Raw genomic sequence first — 19,615 nt, forward strand, 5'->3', positions numbered from 1 at the left:
TCCAAACGGGGCCTTAGTGTATCAATGGATTTACTCTATATATTAAGCAATTTTTTGTATTTCTTTTTATATTTTTAATAACATCATTTCATAGAGCAACATTAACGCTTGTGATTCCGTTAGCAACATTAAAAAAAAAACTGATAAAGAAAAATCTTGACGGAACACAACGTTAAAACAATATTATAATTTTATATTCGCAGAGCAATGTTGCAATGCAACATTAATAATGCATACTGAAAATATGTAAAATTGAAATGGATAAAAACTTCAATATAATGTTAAAAAAAGAAAACGGAAATTAATTTATTTATTTTTGAGGAAATCATTATTTTTTTGTAATTTTATATTATTCTTCTACATCCATAGTTTTTCTTGACACTTTCATTCTGAATTATACAATTTGAAAATATTTTTTATTTATAATTTGAAATTTTTTCTTTGAAAAAATATATTTCAGATTACAGGAAGGTATTCTCAAATTCAAAAAATATCTTATGGATTGTGTCTTTTTTAAAAAGTATTTCCATCTGAAAATACTTTCAAAATTCTATAGTCCAGAATAAAGAATATTTTTTATATTTTAAAAAGTATGAGAGTGTCAAAAAAAGCTATGTGCAGGAAGAAACAGCCCATGAAACGTTATCATCATTTAAGAAAGTAAGTTGGTAGCAGAAAAAGCCCAATAAATAAATGGGTGTTATACAGCTTTTCTTGACTGATACAAATTCCTAACTTGATTTGCTAATAGTATTAAAGTGTGTATAAAACTGTCCATTGGAGATGCTTAATAAAGTGTGTATTAAACATTCTGAGATTTCATGTCATGTCATGTCACATGTCACTGACTGTTCCTTTCAAAACGAAACATAAAATGGATAGTGTCTAGGACAATTTAAGTACCGAATTTACAAGTGTTGCAGTGTCTGTAGGGTAGTGTACGGTAATTGAAAGTTATTGAAAAGTACACTCAATTTAACCTTATTGTTAATATTTTCATATAATTTATTTATTTTTCTGAAAAAATGATCTTAATATTAAAATAATGGCCAACCACTTCCAGACCAATAGAAATTGTTTTTAAACAGAAATAGTTTTAAGAAAATCATCGGCATGCCTAAAAGAGTATTTATCCTGACATTAATGAGAATTTCTAAGTTATAAAGAAATATAAATTTAATTAACCACTTTATTATTTCACTATTAATATTGTCTCGTTTGATTTAGGGGAAATTTTAAATCAGAAGAAAATAAAGAAAATATTACTCTTTTACTAATTTACTTTAATATAAACTAAAGTAACAACTAATTGTCATTGGTATGTTGATTACATGAATCACCTCTGTAAAGGGAAGAGAAGACAACATCTCTAAGGTCGATGACACCGTAGGTATTGGTTATGATTGTTTTGACCTTTAGCATCCGAGACTCTAATTGGAAACAAAATGACTACAGCTATAAACAACATTGAATGATAATTACAGAAGATCAGTGGTCACTATCGTATATAATTTAATTAGCTTTTGTATAAAATTGGGTATCAAGAAGAATCAAAACGCACAAGTGGATCATCCTCATCCTGAGGATTGCCCATAGCCAAAATATGTTTGCGGAATGAAGCTGCTGCTTCCTCCCTTTCTTCTAATTTCCCCAGTTTGTCATATACCATGGCCTTAAGATAGAAAGCTTCAGCTGCCAGTTCATGAAACTGCAGGGAACAAGAAAATCATATCCTAAATCAAAATGCAATCTAAAGACATTTGGATGTTGAGAAGCAAGTTGTTTAAGATGGGACGGTACAGGAAAATAATGGGTTAAATGAGACAAGTTTACTAAGGGGGTATTTTACAAGTGACTAGCGAGCTTTCAACATCACAAAACAACATAAATCTTGCGTGTCCAAGACACCATAAAATCAATTAAATAAACATTTATCTAGTATGTAGAAGCAGAGATGCAGCAAAAAAAGGTTTACAAATGAAATAAGACCAATGAAACTGTCAGGAAGCTAGTAAATATGCAGTATATTGTGTAAATGAAGTATTGTAAATTAGGGATATTATGAGTTGTATAATTGTGTAAACGGTGTCTATTGTAGTCAAGACACATTCATTTACATGGCCTCTCGTTTTTCTCCCTCTCTTCAGGGTGATTTACACACAAGATTAAAGCGCAGAAAGTTTGCTTACCTCCAAAAGTTGAAGTTCTTCGGATGCTTGTCTCAATGAATCTATCACGATCTCATAATCTTCAAAGACTGAAAAAGAAATTCAAATTAGAAAAGGGATCACCCCCCTCGAAATAGCCATTAAACTTTCCGGCAGCCAACGAAAATGTGGGAACTATGAGAACCAAAAATTCACAAACACAAACATCTACTTAAAAAACCTTTTAAGAAAAGAAAAAACCAGAATTTCATAAACAAATTACTCCATAATTTTATAGCCGAGTATGCAACATTGTAAATAGGTATTTTGAAAATCACAAAGAGGGGGAGAAATTCAATCTTCTGTTTGAAAAAAATGAATGGGAGTAAAGAGAATTCAACACAAAACAATCTGCCAAACCAACCAGAGACGACTTCAAATGTGATAGAAACCCTACTCTTGATACCAGATTCTCCCAAAACTGTCCCACTGGAGTTTACGGTTCACACTTAACTGGCCAAAACAGAGTCAAATTGATTCTCTCTAACCATATCATAATTGTATCCTTTCTCCCTTTTATTTTAAATTTAAATTTGTAGATATCTTAAATACATAAAATATCTTCAGAACAAGCATCATCCTCAAATTGCCAAAACTCTTCCTTACCCAATTTCCATGACTTAGCCACAGAGAAAGAACTTCGATGTTTGTCAAAAATGTCTTACCTAAGTTAAAACACTCAATCCATTGGACAAACTATGTTAAAAGGTTCTTGAACAATTTTCCCCTATTTGATTACTATCTTTTACAGAATCAGAAATTCGGCTATTACTAGTATTGAAATACTCGCAAAAACAGCATATGTTTACTTGTAAGTAGACAACAAACGTGAAAAGCATGGTCTATAACATCAACGATAAACAGTTACATACCATTGAAGTTTGAATCACACAAATAGCATTTGGCTTCAACAATATAGGCACGTGAGCGGAGTTCCAAACCACCATGACCAAGAATCATAGGGAAAGCTCCATGGATAAGGTTTAGAGCCCTTGTGGCATGACTTGATCCAAGAGAGAGCCAAAGCTCAGCTAGAGTGAGAGTAGCCGAGGCTTTCAGAAGATCCAAGTTAAATGAGAGGCAGAATGAGAGACTTGCTAAAGCATATGGAAGACCGAGAACTGCATTCCCTGATTTCTGGTAAAACAAATAATGAAGGCTTTAAAGTAAACAAACAGTAGAGAACGCAACAATGGGAAAGCTGGGGTTGGGACATTATAGTAGACTGTTAGTAATTTAGGATGAGTCAATAGACCATGCATTAAAAGGAAAAGAAAAGAAATTAATCAAACAGTTAAATCAGAATGAAACAAATAAAGAAAATTGAGCCATGACTTCCCTTGAATAATAGAGTGATGCTGATGAGCGCTTACAAACAAGTACAAGAAACACTATCCACACTAGTATTTGCTTAGTGCTGACTAAATTTTCACAACCATCGTACTTTTTTAATTTTCAACTTTTTGCTCTTCACTTATCATATTGTAGAGTCTGGCCTAGCCTGTAATGTTACTGATTAATAATCAAAATTTTCATTTTCTGTGTGATGATGAATTGGAGAGATGTCACTTGGCAGTAAATTCTAACTCATCAGCAATTTGTAATTCTATAATCTAGAAAAGTGAATATATTTCACTGATACAATGAGAATAGGACGAGAATAACTCTGTACATACACTAATATACCTAAAATCAGGAAATTATTGCTAAAACTGCTGTGGCTAAAAAGGATAGACAGATTATAATTACATCAAATCCTATCATTAACAGCATAATCAGACCAAACATTAATTCTGATTGATTTGCATATATCAAATCTTTTTTCATTCTGATTTCTTTCCTTAATTTTATTTTCAACATTACCATATCAGTATTAATTCCAAATCTGAATTAATTACAAACCGAACTCAGCACATAACAAGTTATCCAAATGAGAGCAAACAAGAAGAAAGATGGCTTGATCCGTAGTTTTTACTATTATTAAATAAAAAATGTGCTTGATAGTATACAGACTACATGCACTAACACGTCTGTCAGACAATATGATAACATACCTTGTGAATCTCAGCAAGTAAAAGAAGGACCGAAGCATTCTCTACTTGAAGATTGTATTTGTAGCACATGCAGAAGAGGGAGTGTGCCACAACAGCTGCCTAAATATCATTGTATGAAAATTAAAAACAGTTCAGTACAGAGTTAATACAGTACAATTATTAATTGTTCCCCTATTAACACTGGCTAACTGATTGAGTTCACCCATTTTTTCTAGTTTGATACACACAGTAATGAAATTGCATACAGCAAACTTGATATAGTACAAGGACAGTTTTAAAACAGAATATAGTTATTAAGGGTATGATCCCATGTTTCCTAAGAAAGAACAATGGTAACATGCAGTATAAATTCACGAACCAAACTGTGAATAACATGTGGTAGATTTTCTGTATTTGGTAGATTTTAGTAAATCGAATAATAGAAAAACCTCTCTGAATTGTTTTGCTGCAAGCAATGTGCGAGCATGGCGAAGGCTTGCTTCTGTTTTTAGCTCCATATCTACACCAGTAACTCGTGATGCCAAAACACCAAGTTCATCACACAGTTTCTGGGCTAGCTTTAATTTTCCGCTACATGATGCCCAATTAAGTTATTAACTGTGCAGAAATCTCAGATGCTAATATTTAAAGATTCTTAATACAACTAATGAACTAGGCCACTTACCGATGTAAAGCATGCTCATGAAGCAGCTGCAACTTTAGCAGTAAGATTTGTGATTTTGAGACGGACAGAAACTTCTCTTCTGCTATTTTAAGGGCAGAAAAGGCATCTACAGACAGAGACAAGGGAAGATGTCAGCAGGAACAATAAGGATAAAAGGAAAGAGAAGGAGCTCGAATGGGTGATAGTGAACATTCTATCATCTGATGAAGAAAGAAAAAGACCACTCTGTATTAACACAAAAGGCAATATGCACTGTAAATGATTTCCATTGAGTTGAATTCATCACGTTATTTTTCATAAAAAGTTAGACTGGCAACTTACAAACTACTAGCAAAAGAACAAAAACAAATGCAAATGTGTTAACAATCACATACAATATTTTGAAAAAAAATGGTGGAATTCCATTCAATTTTATGCAACCAATCTAACCTTTGTATCCTTTATATACAGCCAAATGTTGAATGAGCTTTACATATGCTAATGCTGCATCTGACGAGCTGGGAAAACCAATAAAGATAATTAAACAAAATGGAGATAATACAGTTGTTTTTCATAATAAACAAAGGTCATACAAAATAGCAACTAGGAATGTGATCTCTGTAATATGTTCAGCACAGAAGCTACCTTGATGCATCAGCAAAGCAAGTTGCATGTACCAGCACATTTATTCGAGACAGCGGTGCGCTAAGAACAATTGAAAAAAATAATCAGATTGTAAAATACATAGAACAAGCTTTCGATATATAACCAAAGCACAAAAATTAGCATTATATGCTTGTGAAACTAGAATTATATCTTTTTAATCATCCTAACTGATGAAAAAGGATTAAAACAAAACATATAAAAACTGCCAAGACAAACCATGCATTCTTCTGCTTTATTTTATTTATAACCATAACTGCTACAATATAATAAGGGCTTAAGGAATTTTAGTCAAGATGGAGGTTAGTGTACCCATTTTGATTTATCTAGCTGAGTTTGAAAACATAGTTCACCTGGATTAAATTCTAGAATAAAAAATATTGAGTGATAATTTATTTCTGCGTGTTTGGTAAGCAAGACCTTGATAGCAACTAAACTATTTCACTTTTAAAATGAATAGCAATCAGTACTATTTTTTTTCAGAATATAATATAATGTGTTTGTATGTGCTTTGTCTCCCTCTCTGTCGAGTATTTTGTCTTCAATTAAAGTGAATAATTTTCCACTTTTGCTCTTTGGCTTCATACAAAGGAAAACAGTCACTTCTCAAGCTTGACATGAAAAGCTAACATAATACCATTAAATTTTTTGTGGGTACTGAGAAAGAAAATCATCAGTGTATCGGACTTAGAATGGACCAAAGATTAAGAAAATATTTGAAGAGAAGGGAGACTGCAAGGACAATATCCATCTTTTCAAAAATCCATTCAGACCATGATTGCTGTTAATTTTTTGCATTCATTACTACACCTGTACAGTTGTACTAACCCATACATAAATGCCCCATAAAAACAATTATCTTCTCTTTTCAGAGGGTGTGTGTGTCATTTTTACAATTTTTATATTAGTTCCTTTAATGTAGAAATTTATTGAGTTTTGGACCTTTTATGAAAACCCATGAATACTTCAATTTTTTCATTCAACCAATGTGACCCATGAATACTCTGTTAGGAGCTCCACATTAAGTAAAATAAGCTAATTGATGAGATACTTAAGCCTTGATGTTCTCCCACCTAATGGACTAGTATTTTGGATTGGGTTTTCCTCTTGTGCTTAAGTTCTAACAATTGGTGTCTTTATAGAGAGTTGAGTTACAAAAATGGATACTTATAAACTGGAATAAGGTGCAAACTGAATACTAGTAGGTGAGCGAAGTTGTCAAAAGGAAAAGGGCCACCTCAAGTTAGTGTCAACAAAGTGAAGCCGCCTTAGATGTCAACTCTTACACTTCATTTGGATGGTGTGAAAGAGAACGAGGGAGTGGAAAATGAAACAAAGAAAGAAAATTAGAATGGGAAGTAAGGTTGTTTAGATGAGTTAGAAGAGAGTGGAAGGTAAGATAGTTTTATTTGTTATTAGTAATTTTATTTATTATCTTTTAATACAATTATAGAAAAAACTAAAAAAAATCCATAATTGATTACAGTTTTTCGTAATCGATTGTGAGTGCCCCATAATTGATTACATGTACAAAAAACACTTATTTTAACAACATAATTGATTATCCTGCATCTTCACCTACAAACCAAGTCAACGTGATTTACTCCACATTTCCCACAACCAAACCGCAGAAACAATATGAAATGGGACCCACAATACTTTCCTCTCACAAATCACTCCAAATTAGCTCAAGTAAACCAACATCATCATCTCTAATCCTCTCATTTCCATCCACTGCTACAAGTCAACGGCAGAAGCAAACGAAGAAATTAAAAGGGGATGACAATGTTAAGAGTCCCAAATTGAGTAGGATGAGCTACTTAAGCCTTGAGTTTCTCCTACCTAATGAACAAATCTCTTGAGTTGGACTCTCCTCTCTTGTGCTTAAGTCTTAACATAACCTTTCCCAACAATTGTTATGCCTAGTACAGCCAGTAAGTCTTCACCTATAACTTTTTCTATCTGACAAATGGAAGGAGTGGTCTGTGGTGCCACATATCCCTTACATTGAAGGCTTCACCATAATAGATGATTTATATATGGATTAAAATCCAGTAAAAGTTTGACTATCGCTTTAGAACAAAAAAAATACATTGAAGAAAAGCAATGCCAGCTTGTTAATTTTTTTATTAATAGGTTAGCTTTAAAGCAAAGGAACTTTAATCAATTATATCCTGTCAGTATACAGTTTCCCCAAAAAAGATAGACCATAATTAGTGCAACCTTAGTTTATATAAACATATCTGAAAACAAAGAGCAACTTTACCTGCCATACAACTCCCAGGCAGTTGCACGGAGTATATAAGATGAACCCAAAACTTGCAAAACAGATCCAGGAATTGAGGTTGGTTGTGCGATGAATTGGGAAACATTAGAGCTGCTGCCAGATCCAATCTCTTGACAGAAAACCGGAGAACCTGTTGGCTTTTGTAAATTCCTAAGCCAAGCTGTACTAAAGGCACCGTCAATTGTCATTGCAGAACTCTCATAGCTAAAATCACTAATCAGCTGAGAACTCAACCGAATTTCCTGCCAGACATACAAGACAGACTAAGAATTTGATTCTCATGTTCTGCAACTGTCACCAACAAAAGAATAATCACAAAGATTTTTACAACCTTGCAAACATTAACTGGGCAAGTACTGAGCTTCATGCTAGTTTTTGGACCAAATGATAGCAAGGGCCGCTGAACATGCTGCAATGAAGACACTACATGATGTAAAATGGTGCAGTAAATTTTCAAGTGTCAGTACCCACTAACAGGACTTAAGATCTACTTTAAGTTAGTATAGAGCTCGAAATAACTTAAAAAAACAAATATTAATTGTATACTTTAAAATGCATGGACTGCGGATTCAACTTCAACAATAATTAATATTATTGAGATCTTAAAATTTATTAGAATTAGGTCATATTTCAAAACACACCTAAACTGTGCAACATCAGTTATGATCTGATCCCCAATTTCCATCTTCAAGAAATTGTTCACTAGAGTTTCAGTGAATTAAACTTGTATTCCATATATTGTGTCTCACTCCTACTTACTCAAAAACCTTTGCATTCCAAAGCTTCTCTCTATCTCAAGTTTAGAATTCATTCTTTCTCTCAACTCATCAATCAACAACCACCATATCTATCATGTATTGTCTGTTAAAGGGATAAACTAAGGCACCACTATTCAATGTGCCTGGTAACAACATCCAATACCAAGGTAAAAAGATTGTGTAATAATGAAAAGAGTATCCTGCTACACTTAAATAGCACATTTGGGAATGTTCAATTTCATAAAGTGGTTGTTTGCAACCCAAATCGCTCAAAGAAACTTAATACATGAAGAATTGGGAGAAACTGAAAGGGGAGAAAGTTTTCTGTTAATATCTTGATTAGAGAGTTATTTCTAGTAGAGTGTAAAGTAGTCTCTGTATCTTCCTGTAATAGAAAAGACAGCTAGGATAACTAACTACAGTTGGCATAACTAACAACAGAAGCTGAAACACTGGTTTTGCCAGCCGTAATTACTTATTCTAGCAGTAGTTAGTTATGCCAGCTATAGTTTGTATCCTAGTCATCTTTTCTATTAAAGGCAGTTACAAAGACTGCTTCCAATATTTCTGCTAGAGATTTAATAAAAATTAATGACAGAAAACTTTCTTTCGTTCCAATTATCAGTTTCTCAAAAAAAAATTCAAAACACAATAGCAATAGAAACAAGAACAGTCTCTGAGACTCGAGAGAATAAAATGGGAAGTTCATACCTAAGATATGGATCAATGACAGATTTAGGGACTCAACTCTTTAAGGGAGAGACCTTTTCCCATCTCAACAAATCCTTTTTGCTAGGTAGGGTGCAAAATTGATGCTATAGTTTGAAGTATATGTATCATAACCAAATTCTAAGTGAATTTTGATCTAAAGGAAAGTCCAGTATAACATACAAAACTGTATTATACAATCAATCCATTTAACATTTATATGGACTCAAAGTCAATCCTTCCCTAAAGCCCTCCTTAAGACTTCTAGTGCCATCCTAGCATATACTTAATCTATCTCAATGAAGACTATGCAGGAATATTTTGTTTCCTTCTCATAGATACATCACACCCTGCAGTAGACATAAAGCTTTTAAGGTTGACCTCCCTGGCATAAACTCATACACCAGAAAATGCAGGTCTCATCTCAATCAACACTTGACAACTCTTTCTTATTTCAACAGTGTAACTCGTGTACTTGATTGTCTGTAATTTGCACAATTCTTCTGTGTCTCTCCTATATTCTTATACTAAACAGATCAAACTATTTGAGGTTTGAATATTTTAAGAAACTAAAGGCACAATAAAATTTTACATTATCGTTTGGGAGTCATTCGAAATATATGCTATATGTAAGTACAACTTAATAAAACAAACTACTAGCAGTATAAATACTTGACGTAATCAGAAAATTTCATTACCGTTAGATCAAATTTGGCCATTGCCAGATGATTGGAAGCCACCAACCGCTTCAACTTTAAACTTTCTGCTCTCTTTAAAGAACCTCTCAAGAGTACAAACAATTGTTGTTGAACAGAGAGTGAAACACCTATACTTGTAAAAGGAGAGTATGATGATCCCAGTGTCCCAGCTGTACTTGAGATACCATTTTCAAACAACAAGTTTGAAATAGCTGCTAAAGTATATGCGAGACAAGTATCATTACTTTGCTGCACAAATGAAAATTGTCAGTCTTCACACATATGACTAGTATATCAGGAAGAAAGATCCTTGTAGCATAGCATACATAGGCAAAATTTGCTGACTGCTTAGGTTTTGCATATAATTGGTGAATACAGATTACCAATTTTATTGAATAAATAAAACTTATTTGAATATGATTACCTGCTGAGAAACACGAACTGCCTCTGTCAAAACCTAAACATAACAACCAATATAAGGGTGGCACTAAAAGATAATGCATAGAAGAACAACTATATTGGCTTAATAGCTATCTGAGTACAAAAGAATACAAAATAGTAGAAGCCTTAAAGACTAGAAAAAGGTAGGAATGCAGCATGTATCAGATCAAAATACCCAAAAAATTACCTCTAATGCCAGCTTTGGATGCCCAAAGTGAAACTGCATCATCCCCAAACATAATAAACCAATTTCATATCTTCCAAAGGCATTACCACCAACTGAAGGAACAAAATCAAATCCTTCAGTCCCTGCACTTTTGCCCAACAAATAAAAGATAAGTTCAGTTGCAAGAGATAAAGCTCCTCAATCCTTTTTATTGGCTAATAAGTCACTCAAATACTTGGGGTTATGCTTTAGAAAATGGACTTTTTAAGTCTAATTCAACCTTGCAAAACTGCCTTGTAAGGTGAGATTTACATCTACTCATGTATATTATAAATTAGTCACATTTCTAGCTGATGAGGGATTACACCGCTCCACGCCAAAGACCAAACATCTCAAGCATATAACTAGATATTTCCGGGTGGCACAATAACGGTTTGATAACAAATGGCACAATAACTCCAATAAACCTTGTTAGGATGGGCTCTGATATTTTAAAAAGTGAACTTCAAGCCTAGCTCAACCTTAAAAAACTAGTTTGAACAATGAGGTTTGCACTTACTTACATACTATAATTTAATCATATTTCTAGTCGATGTAGAATCTCCAATAATAGACAAATATAGTTATAAATGTATAATTCACAGCAAACGACAAAAGCTATAGATGACGGAAATGAAAAGGTTTACACAATTGCATATGTTGAGATTCTAAATTCAACAAATATCAATGGCAGTAAATTCCAGATTAGGAGTATTAATAAAAGGAGGAATCCTACCAACCACATTGAAGACTACCATTTGAAAGCAAGTTAATTTACTACCTTGCCAACAATTTACTTGTTAAAGACTTTTTGTATTGCTTCTTTAGTAACACAGAAGTACACAACAAACAATAGCAATAGGATAACGATGCCAATGATTTTGTTGGGTGGGAGTCAATTGCAATTACTGAGGTTGCAATGAATATCCATTGATGATGAACAAGAAAAAATCAATGATACCATGTTCCCGATTACTTTATATCTAATTACTCAACAAATGATCCCAAATATAGATCAATGCTGTCAGAGAGATGAAATAAAGAAACAACTGTTCAATTACCTGTAATCAAAATAACAATGAAGATTCTCCAAAGCAGAAAGATAATCATCATGAGAAAGACCATTCAGGTAGCTCAAAAAGTGAACCTGGATTGATGTGAAACTCAAAATCATGGCTAATATTAATGAAATAAATCGACAGGGAATAGTACTAAAAACTCTAATAAACTTAACTGACCCGATGCAGTTCAGGTGCCAATTTTTGTAGCTGCTGTAGAATAATCTCAAGTCCATTGTAAGATACAGCATTACCATTCCTGAATGATATGAATACGACTTGAAAGTTAATATAATTCCTATGCACTGCTACAACAAGTTCTTTTGAAATTAGAAAAATCAGGAAAGTTCTAGGTTTGCAAGTTATTTACTTTTCAATAGTATCAGCTTGCTCCTGTAAGTACCCTTGTACCTGCCAGTTTGTTCGCAAAAATACTGCACCACTCTGATCAACATCTCGCAGAATATTACTTGAAGAGTCCCCATAAGGACTAACTACTCTAACTTTCTCACTCTGTTTGGATACTGAATCAGCAGGCACATCAATATCTGTGCACGTGAGTTCCACCATTATCAGTAAGTTGTCTCATTGTATCAAACATTGTTTTCAAAAGCAAAGGCATAAATAGAGAAACTCAAAGAAGTGCAGAAGAAACAAAAAAGTGGGATTTGGTAATTTGGTAAATTCCTGGTCTATATTTTTCAAGTGCTTCCCAAACTACAGAAAACACCAAAATAGTAGCCTCATGAAGTTACTATACCGTCAACTAAACTCAGAAGAGTCTTGGGTGCATGAAGATGAAACGGAACAGCTCCACTAGCATCCTTTCTTGCTTCAATTTCCTCTGAAACCTTTTCATAGACAAAGTTCTCCAGGTCCATGTTCTCATATTCAGAATATGTCTCCAGATTACTACTACAATCATCTAAACTATGTTCTTCATAGGACGGACAATTTGAGAGTTCTTCTTTACAATAGATCCCGAGGTTAGTCAAGAGATGGGATAGACCCTAGACATTGAAATTAGAGGTTACATAAGGAGGATAAGTTTCATTCTAAAGAAAAAATATGAAAATTACACACATAAACTAAGCATATGAAAACTAAGCAATAAATATTTTCATTATAGACTTTAAATTGTGTTTAAATTTTAAAAAATAATAATCAGAGAGTCAAACTTGTATATTAAACTCCTAATAGCTACTTGATCATCAAGAAAACAAAGGATATCAAGTGATGAGTCCATTCCATGAATTTTAGTAATATCAATGTAAACTCATTCAAACGCGACATTTAGACAACAAAGACTATGTTAGAAGTACCAAGCATTATTATGGAGCTTCAAAGAAAAACAACTTCACCTCGTCCCACTTTTTATTGACATGGATAAAGATCAATTTAAATCATCTTAAGAATGCTGGAAAACGCATACCTCAAATGATAACAAGTTAAAAGCAAGTACACAACGCCGAAGAAATATCCCCAGGTTACTGTTCATGTCCAAAATAATCTGGTCATCTTCAACAGCACCTGAATAAGAACTCCCAAGTATTCCTGAACCACATTTTAATATCAGCAAATATGTAAAATTGATCTAATGTATAAGCAAAGATAAAATTTGCTGAGACTTGCGAGTCAAAAAAACTAAAAAGAGGGAGGCAAAACAGACAAAACATAGAAAAAATGGTTAAGGGCTAACAATATTAAAGTTGATAAACTCACCTCTTATATCACTAAAAAAATTGAACAAATCATCGGGTGATGACAGGGACGAAAGTCTAGTCATCAACTGATCAATAATCCAGGAAGTCTCCCAGTTTTGGCTCATCACTCTCAATTGATGTACGAGTTCATCCAATTTAGGCTCCAAGATATCATCGCACGACTGCATTATCAACAACATTTTCAAAACAACACAGGCATAAATAAAATCTTTGACCAGCATGAAGAAAATGTGATCCAACACGGGATTAAAAAAAGTCAAGAGAATATGGGAATTATAAAAACAAACAAAATTATATACCCATTCCATCGACATTACCTCCTAAGATAACTTGTTGAACCAATTATATTGAAAAAAAAAACATTTTAATTCAAGTCATCAACAAGACAACAAGGTGAACGTTTAATTCTAAGCTACACAATAAGAAAATAAGCACAATTCTGTTTGGAAAGGACATGTTTAGATAAACAACTTTACTTATAAGCATTCATATGAGAGTAAAAAAAAAAGTTTCTCCATAAACTTTCAGCTCAATTATAAGTTGAAAATCAAATTCTGAAAAAGCTAACATTAGTGAGTTTCAACAAATTAATTTATGCATAAATTAAAAGTCAAATTTTGGAGAAGCTGGCATGAGATAAACTTTAACACAAGATATAACTAATCAGACCTTCAAAAAGAACAGGCAAGGCACAAAGTTAACTAATCATCCCAGACTGCGATAAATTCAGATTCAAACTATACTGGAAATGACAGAATTAATTGAAAAAGAAATTGTTTCAGCAGGAAGAAAAGAAAAAGGTGGCGGAGACCTTGGTGAGGGCTAACAAGAACATGCCCAGGCGATTGTGCTGAGCAACGGAAGAAAAATTATATGGGTAGGGGAACGATAATTGAGTGGGTGGAACATAGATCTTAAGGAGTATGCAGAGCGAGACTTTGTGCGGCGTGATTGCAAATGCACCCGGCTGTTTCAATATCCCACCCATTGATTGTCTTCGCCTGCTTTCTGTTTGAGAAAATGCTTAGCTGATTCTGCAACTTGAGCACAGTGATGATGTTGTGTTCACTTAGATGCATAATCAGCAAATCAAGTGAAGGAGGAAGAAGCTGCACATGATTGGATCACTCTGTGAGTGTGCGTGGATGTTTTGGTCTAGGGTTTGGATTGTCTTAGTAAAATTGGAAGTAAATTTGAAAAGCGCCAACTTCAAAACTCTACACTGTATTTAAATTCAAAAGTAATATATGGCATGCACCACTTTCACAGACAACACAAATATGAAATTAAATTAGGTGTCAAATTTATATCTCTAATGATTTTTTATATTATTTTATTAAAAAACTTACTAATTCAACCCTTTGTTTTATTTTTCTTGTTTTTACAACTTTAAAACTATAAGTAAATTGTATAAAAAAAATGAGTGTTAAGCTTAACACACAAAATATCATTTTGCACAAAAGTACTTTAATTTTCGTATAAATTACCAAAAATGCCTTTGACCATATTTTAGTTTTCTTTCATTGTTTTGAAATAAATAAATAAAATATTTTGATATTTAAATATAAAATATCTTTCATATATAATATTTCAATAATATTTTAATTAAGTATTAATATTTAAGTAAAAAATATGAGTCGATTTTATTGGATTGAAGTAATATAGATTAATATTATAAGTGGAATTGATATTTTCAAATAAAAATATCGAAATCTCTTTAATTTTTTAAATACTACTTTATCGAAATACTAAGTTTTACAGACATGTGGGGAAGATGAGAAGAAGAAATGATTATAAAATAAACCCAATTATGAAAAAATGTGCTTCGAATATTATTAGTTTAGGTGTTTTTTATTACTTACATATTACATAGAAGTTGGGTTAGATATCACAATTTCATTATAGTTTTTTTTTATTTAATGTGAAGTTGTAATTGACTACACAACTTTACATTTTCTATTTTTTTAATCTTGTTTTTAAATTATTTTAGCCGTGTAGGCATATTCTTTAATTACATTATTATGTTAAAATAGGTCATAATTTTAAAAATCAAGTAAAATAAAATAAAAAAGATAATTTTAATCCATTTGTTGAGCTATTAATATGATTGAATACAAAGTGAAAACAAATTATTTTATTGTTGCATTTATTTAACTATGAAATATGATTGAATACAAAGTGGACAAAATATATTTTGAATCCATTTATTCAACTATGAAAAATAGTGAAAATAGTTATAGAAAGTGACGTAAAACCTGCATAACTCACTTAATAAATATCATACTAAAAGGCAAATAGAATGACAATGATGTGAGATGGTTTTGGTTTTACTTCTTTATTTTTTCAAAATAAAAGTTTATTTTATTTTTATTCTTTATTTAATGGATATGGAAAATTTGTTTTATTAATGTCCTAATCTTCAACAACTCGTTCGTTGTTATTTTAGATATTAATTAAATAAACTTTTATAAAAAAAAGCATTTTATTATAAAAATTTAATGTTTTCAAGGGTCATATATGAAAAAGGATATTATAAATATATAAATATAGCATTAAATAAAGATTAAATAAATATAAAAAAAAATATTCTATAAAAAGGTTACCAAACTAAGATCAGATATAAGCTTTATTAAATTACTTAATAAACTAATAAAAATTTAGATATTTAAAATATAGACGAAAATCTGAAGAAACAAATACGTATTATACTCAGTTAATACAAAGTTCTTACAAGTTTAGATAATACCCATATACCAGTTCATCTGTCATTAAGTCTTTATTTAAGTTGTTAATTTATCTTTAATTTTTCATTTTTCATGTATGTAAAGACATGTTATGATTGTATTTGATATGTAAATAGATGTTTTTGAAGAAATGAGAAATCAAGATGTACAATACAAATCTAATTACAATTTAAGAAAAAATACTTAATTTATTTTTTAAACCTATATTATAACACAAACATCTTATCTTTATTTTATTTTAGTGAGAATCATATTAAGAAAGTGGACTTTAAGCCTAACTCAACCCCATAAAACCGGCTCAATGGGATGAGGTTTGCATCCATTTATATATTATGAAATGTCCTTATTTCTAGTCCTTAGGTATCAAATTCACAAAGTAATATTTCTCTTAAAAAAAATTTATTTTCTTTGCTTACTTTTTAAAAGTTAAAATAGATTCTCTACTCAACATAACAATATGATCATTATGTCACTGAGTTATATTAATATATAAATTATTACTAAATTTGAAAAAAAACTTATATTAGGTGTTTGGTACCGTGACGGAAAAGAGGAGAGCAAAATTCTAACCATTTTGTAATTATTAATTAATATTATAAACAAATTGCAAAGTTGAATCAATAATTTTTACATAAAAACTTATTAAACTTTCTTATGATATTTTAACAAAAATCATTCTTTCCAAATGATATGTTGAAAACCTAAAAAAATCAACATGCGTAAAACTGTATGTTTTGGATTCCCTTAGTAAAAAAAGTGGCCTGGATAAAGCAATGATATATAGTTGGACTATGTTTAAGAATTAATGAATTCATAATTGTGTTTAATTTGTTGTGAATGTGAAGGATTATGATTGTATTTATGTGTGTAGGTTGAATAACTTGAGGAGCTATATTTTTATGTTGACAACGTTGTTATATTGAAATAATGTTTTAAAGGATTTCAACTTGAATGGTGAAGATTGGTGATTAGTGGTTCATATTTCATTTTTTAAAAAAAAAATCGTAATTGTAAAGTTACATGTAACAAATGTTGCAGAGGTAGTTGATAAAAACTGTAATTTTAATTATAATTATAATTTTATTGTGACATTACTATGTTAATTGTACAACTACGTGTTGAGGAATGTAGTACTTAGTTTTCAATTATTGTAAAATGATGGTTGCAGTAAATTTTAATGGGAGGTTTATGTATTTTGGAAACCTTTTTTTTACATGATGGATGAATTATGTGGGTGGGTGTTCTTGACCATAGGTTTATTGTCCAAAATACAGTTGATTTATTGTAACAACGTGTATGTACATATACCAAACATAACTTATGATTTATTTATCAGTAAATGGTGACGACATCATCAACTTTTTGGCACTGGACGCTAGACATAATATTGAAATTTTTAACATGGTCATTGTCATTATGTGGATGGTTGAATTAAATGGGAGGACAATTTTAAGAGGGTTATTGTCATTATGAGACTACATGGATTAGGTTGGTTGATGGTCATGAGGTGTGTGTAAAGTGACCTTAGTGGAGGACACCAAGATTCAATTATTCAATCTCATTGTGAATGTAGCTAGCTGACGTAAGTGATGACATGTGTAGGAATAAGTGGTGACTTTGAACTAATTTTTAGCACAATTAAATAATTTTAGAAAAAATTGAGCTTTGTGTTGTTGTGTGGGGTGGTGCAGTACATGAGAATTCACTCCACTAAAGGACACGAAGGTCAAGGTATGTAATCTCACTGTTAATGTAGTTAGTTAATCACAATCACATTATGTGGTGACCTATGTAGGAATAGGTGATGACTTGATATCAAGTTTATGCACAATTAACTAATTGTATAAATTTTAAGTTGTGTTGTTGTTGCGTCGGTTGGTGCATGAGGTGTGTGTAAAATGACATTAGTGAAAGACACCAAGGTCATGGGTTATGTGGTGGTCAGTGAGTTTCATCCCATAATAAATGGTGATCCATGTATTACTTTTTTCACATAATACAAAATATGTTAGGAAATGACTTAGTTTGAACCATGTTGCAGTCATTTTATTGTCACAATTGTCATCAAAAGTGGTGATCTTTGTATAAGTAAGTGGTGACCTGTGAAGCTTGGACACGACGGAAAGGTTTCGTTTTTGTGTTTCCAACACACCACTGACACATACATGCAACGGAGGCGCACACAACGCAATGTTAGACACATTTTCATGGGCCAAACACGACCTTGTTTCTAGACACGTCAGAGACGACACGATCCACTCCTTAGACACGTCTTCACACAAAATCTCAAACAAATTATTTTAATAAAAAATGCTAAAAATTATAGAAAAATGTTAAGGAAATCCATTTTAATTTAGAGGAAGAAAAGCATAAATTAGGAACAAATAATATATTTTTTCCTTAAAAAGATTTATAGTCCAAAAAATACACTATAAATCATATAGAAATTACAAAAACAAAGAACAAAATAGTTACACTTTATTAAAACCTGAGTTGGAACGCGACGCAAAGTAGCACTATGGTGTGGTGGTGAGGGTTGCTGAGTTGTAGCAAGTTCGCAAAAGAAGAAGAAGAAAGAAGACATAAGAAGAAGAAGAAATAAGAGAAACTAAAAGTCTTTAGAGAGGTAGTTTTTTTTTTTCTTTTTAAATATCACATGTACGTGTTAATGCTTTTTTTGTTTTGTGTTGAGTATGTACTGTGTTAATGATTTTTTGTTTTCCATTGAATGAATACATTGTCAGTTCTCAGAGCACGGTCTTAATGTTTTTTCTTTTCTATTGAATGCATACACAGTCAAAATAGTTACACTTTATTAAAACCTAAGTTGGAACGCGACGTAAAGTAGCACTATGGTGTTGTGGTGAGGGTTGCTGAGTTGTAGCAAGTTCGCGAAAGAAGAAGAAGAAATAAGACATAAGAAGAAGAAGAAATAAGAGAAACTAAAAGTCTCTAGAGAGGTAGTTTTTTTTTTCTTTTTAAATATCACATGTACGTGTTAATGCTTTTTTGTTTTGTGTTGATTATGTACTGTGTTAACGATTTTTTGTTTTCCATTGAATGAATACATTGTCAGTTCTCAGAGCACGATCTTAATGTTTTTTCTTTTCTATTGAATGCATACACAATCAAAATAGTTACACTTTAATAAAACCTGAGTTGGAACGCGACGTAAAGTAGCACTATGGTGTTGTCGTGAGGGTTGCTGAGTTGTAGCAAGTTCGCGAAAGAAAAAGAAGAAAGAAGGCATAAGAAGAAGAAGTAAGAGAAACTAAAAGTTTCTAGAGAGGTAGTTTTTTTTTCTTTTTAAATATCACATGTACGTGTTAATATTTGTTTGTTTTGCGTTGATTATGCAGGGACCAATGTTAATATTTTTTTGTTTTCTATTCAATATTCAATGGTTAGTGTAATTCTAAGTAAAG

The 19,615-nt window shown here is 31.8% G+C and overlaps 1 protein-coding gene across 3 annotated transcripts; it reads right to left on the reverse strand.

Moving 5' to 3' along the window:
- Positions 1-1,251: 1,251 nt before the first annotated feature.
- LOC137823422 (anaphase-promoting complex subunit) lies at positions 1,252-14,722 on the reverse strand. 3 transcript variants are annotated; one of them, XR_016514946.1, is made up of 20 exons: positions 14,258-14,722; positions 13,445-13,607; positions 13,155-13,276; positions 12,483-12,732; positions 12,093-12,270; positions 11,903-11,981; positions 11,726-11,811; positions 10,647-10,773; positions 10,443-10,475; positions 10,019-10,267; positions 8,186-8,277; positions 7,834-8,096; positions 5,550-5,609; positions 5,355-5,422; positions 4,926-5,031; positions 4,690-4,831; positions 4,262-4,360; positions 3,080-3,344; positions 2,190-2,257; positions 1,252-1,708 (listed from the first exon to the last, which is right to left on the reverse strand). XR_016514946.1 is itself a non-coding variant. In XM_068628548.1 (20 exons), the coding sequence occupies exons 1-20, from the start codon at positions 14,432-14,434 to the stop codon at positions 1,541-1,543; spliced, it is 2,781 nt and encodes a 926-aa protein (XP_068484649.1). In that variant the 5' UTR covers positions 14,435-14,722; the 3' UTR covers positions 1,252-1,540. The 3 variants fall into 3 exon arrangements, 2 of the variants coding, with proteins under 2 accessions (XP_068484649.1, XP_090150304.1); XM_068628548.1 differs by having other exon boundaries at positions 8,186-8,263; XM_090294178.1 differs by having other exon boundaries at positions 8,186-8,263; positions 10,647-10,768; positions 14,258-14,665.
- Between the last annotated feature and the right edge of the window lie 4,893 nt (positions 14,723-19,615).

This window comes from Phaseolus vulgaris, chromosome 8, assembly GCF_051622355.1.
Source record: "Phaseolus vulgaris cultivar YP4 chromosome 8, ASM5162235v1, whole genome shotgun sequence".
NCBI lineage: Eukaryota > Viridiplantae > Streptophyta > Magnoliopsida > Fabales > Fabaceae > Phaseolus > Phaseolus vulgaris.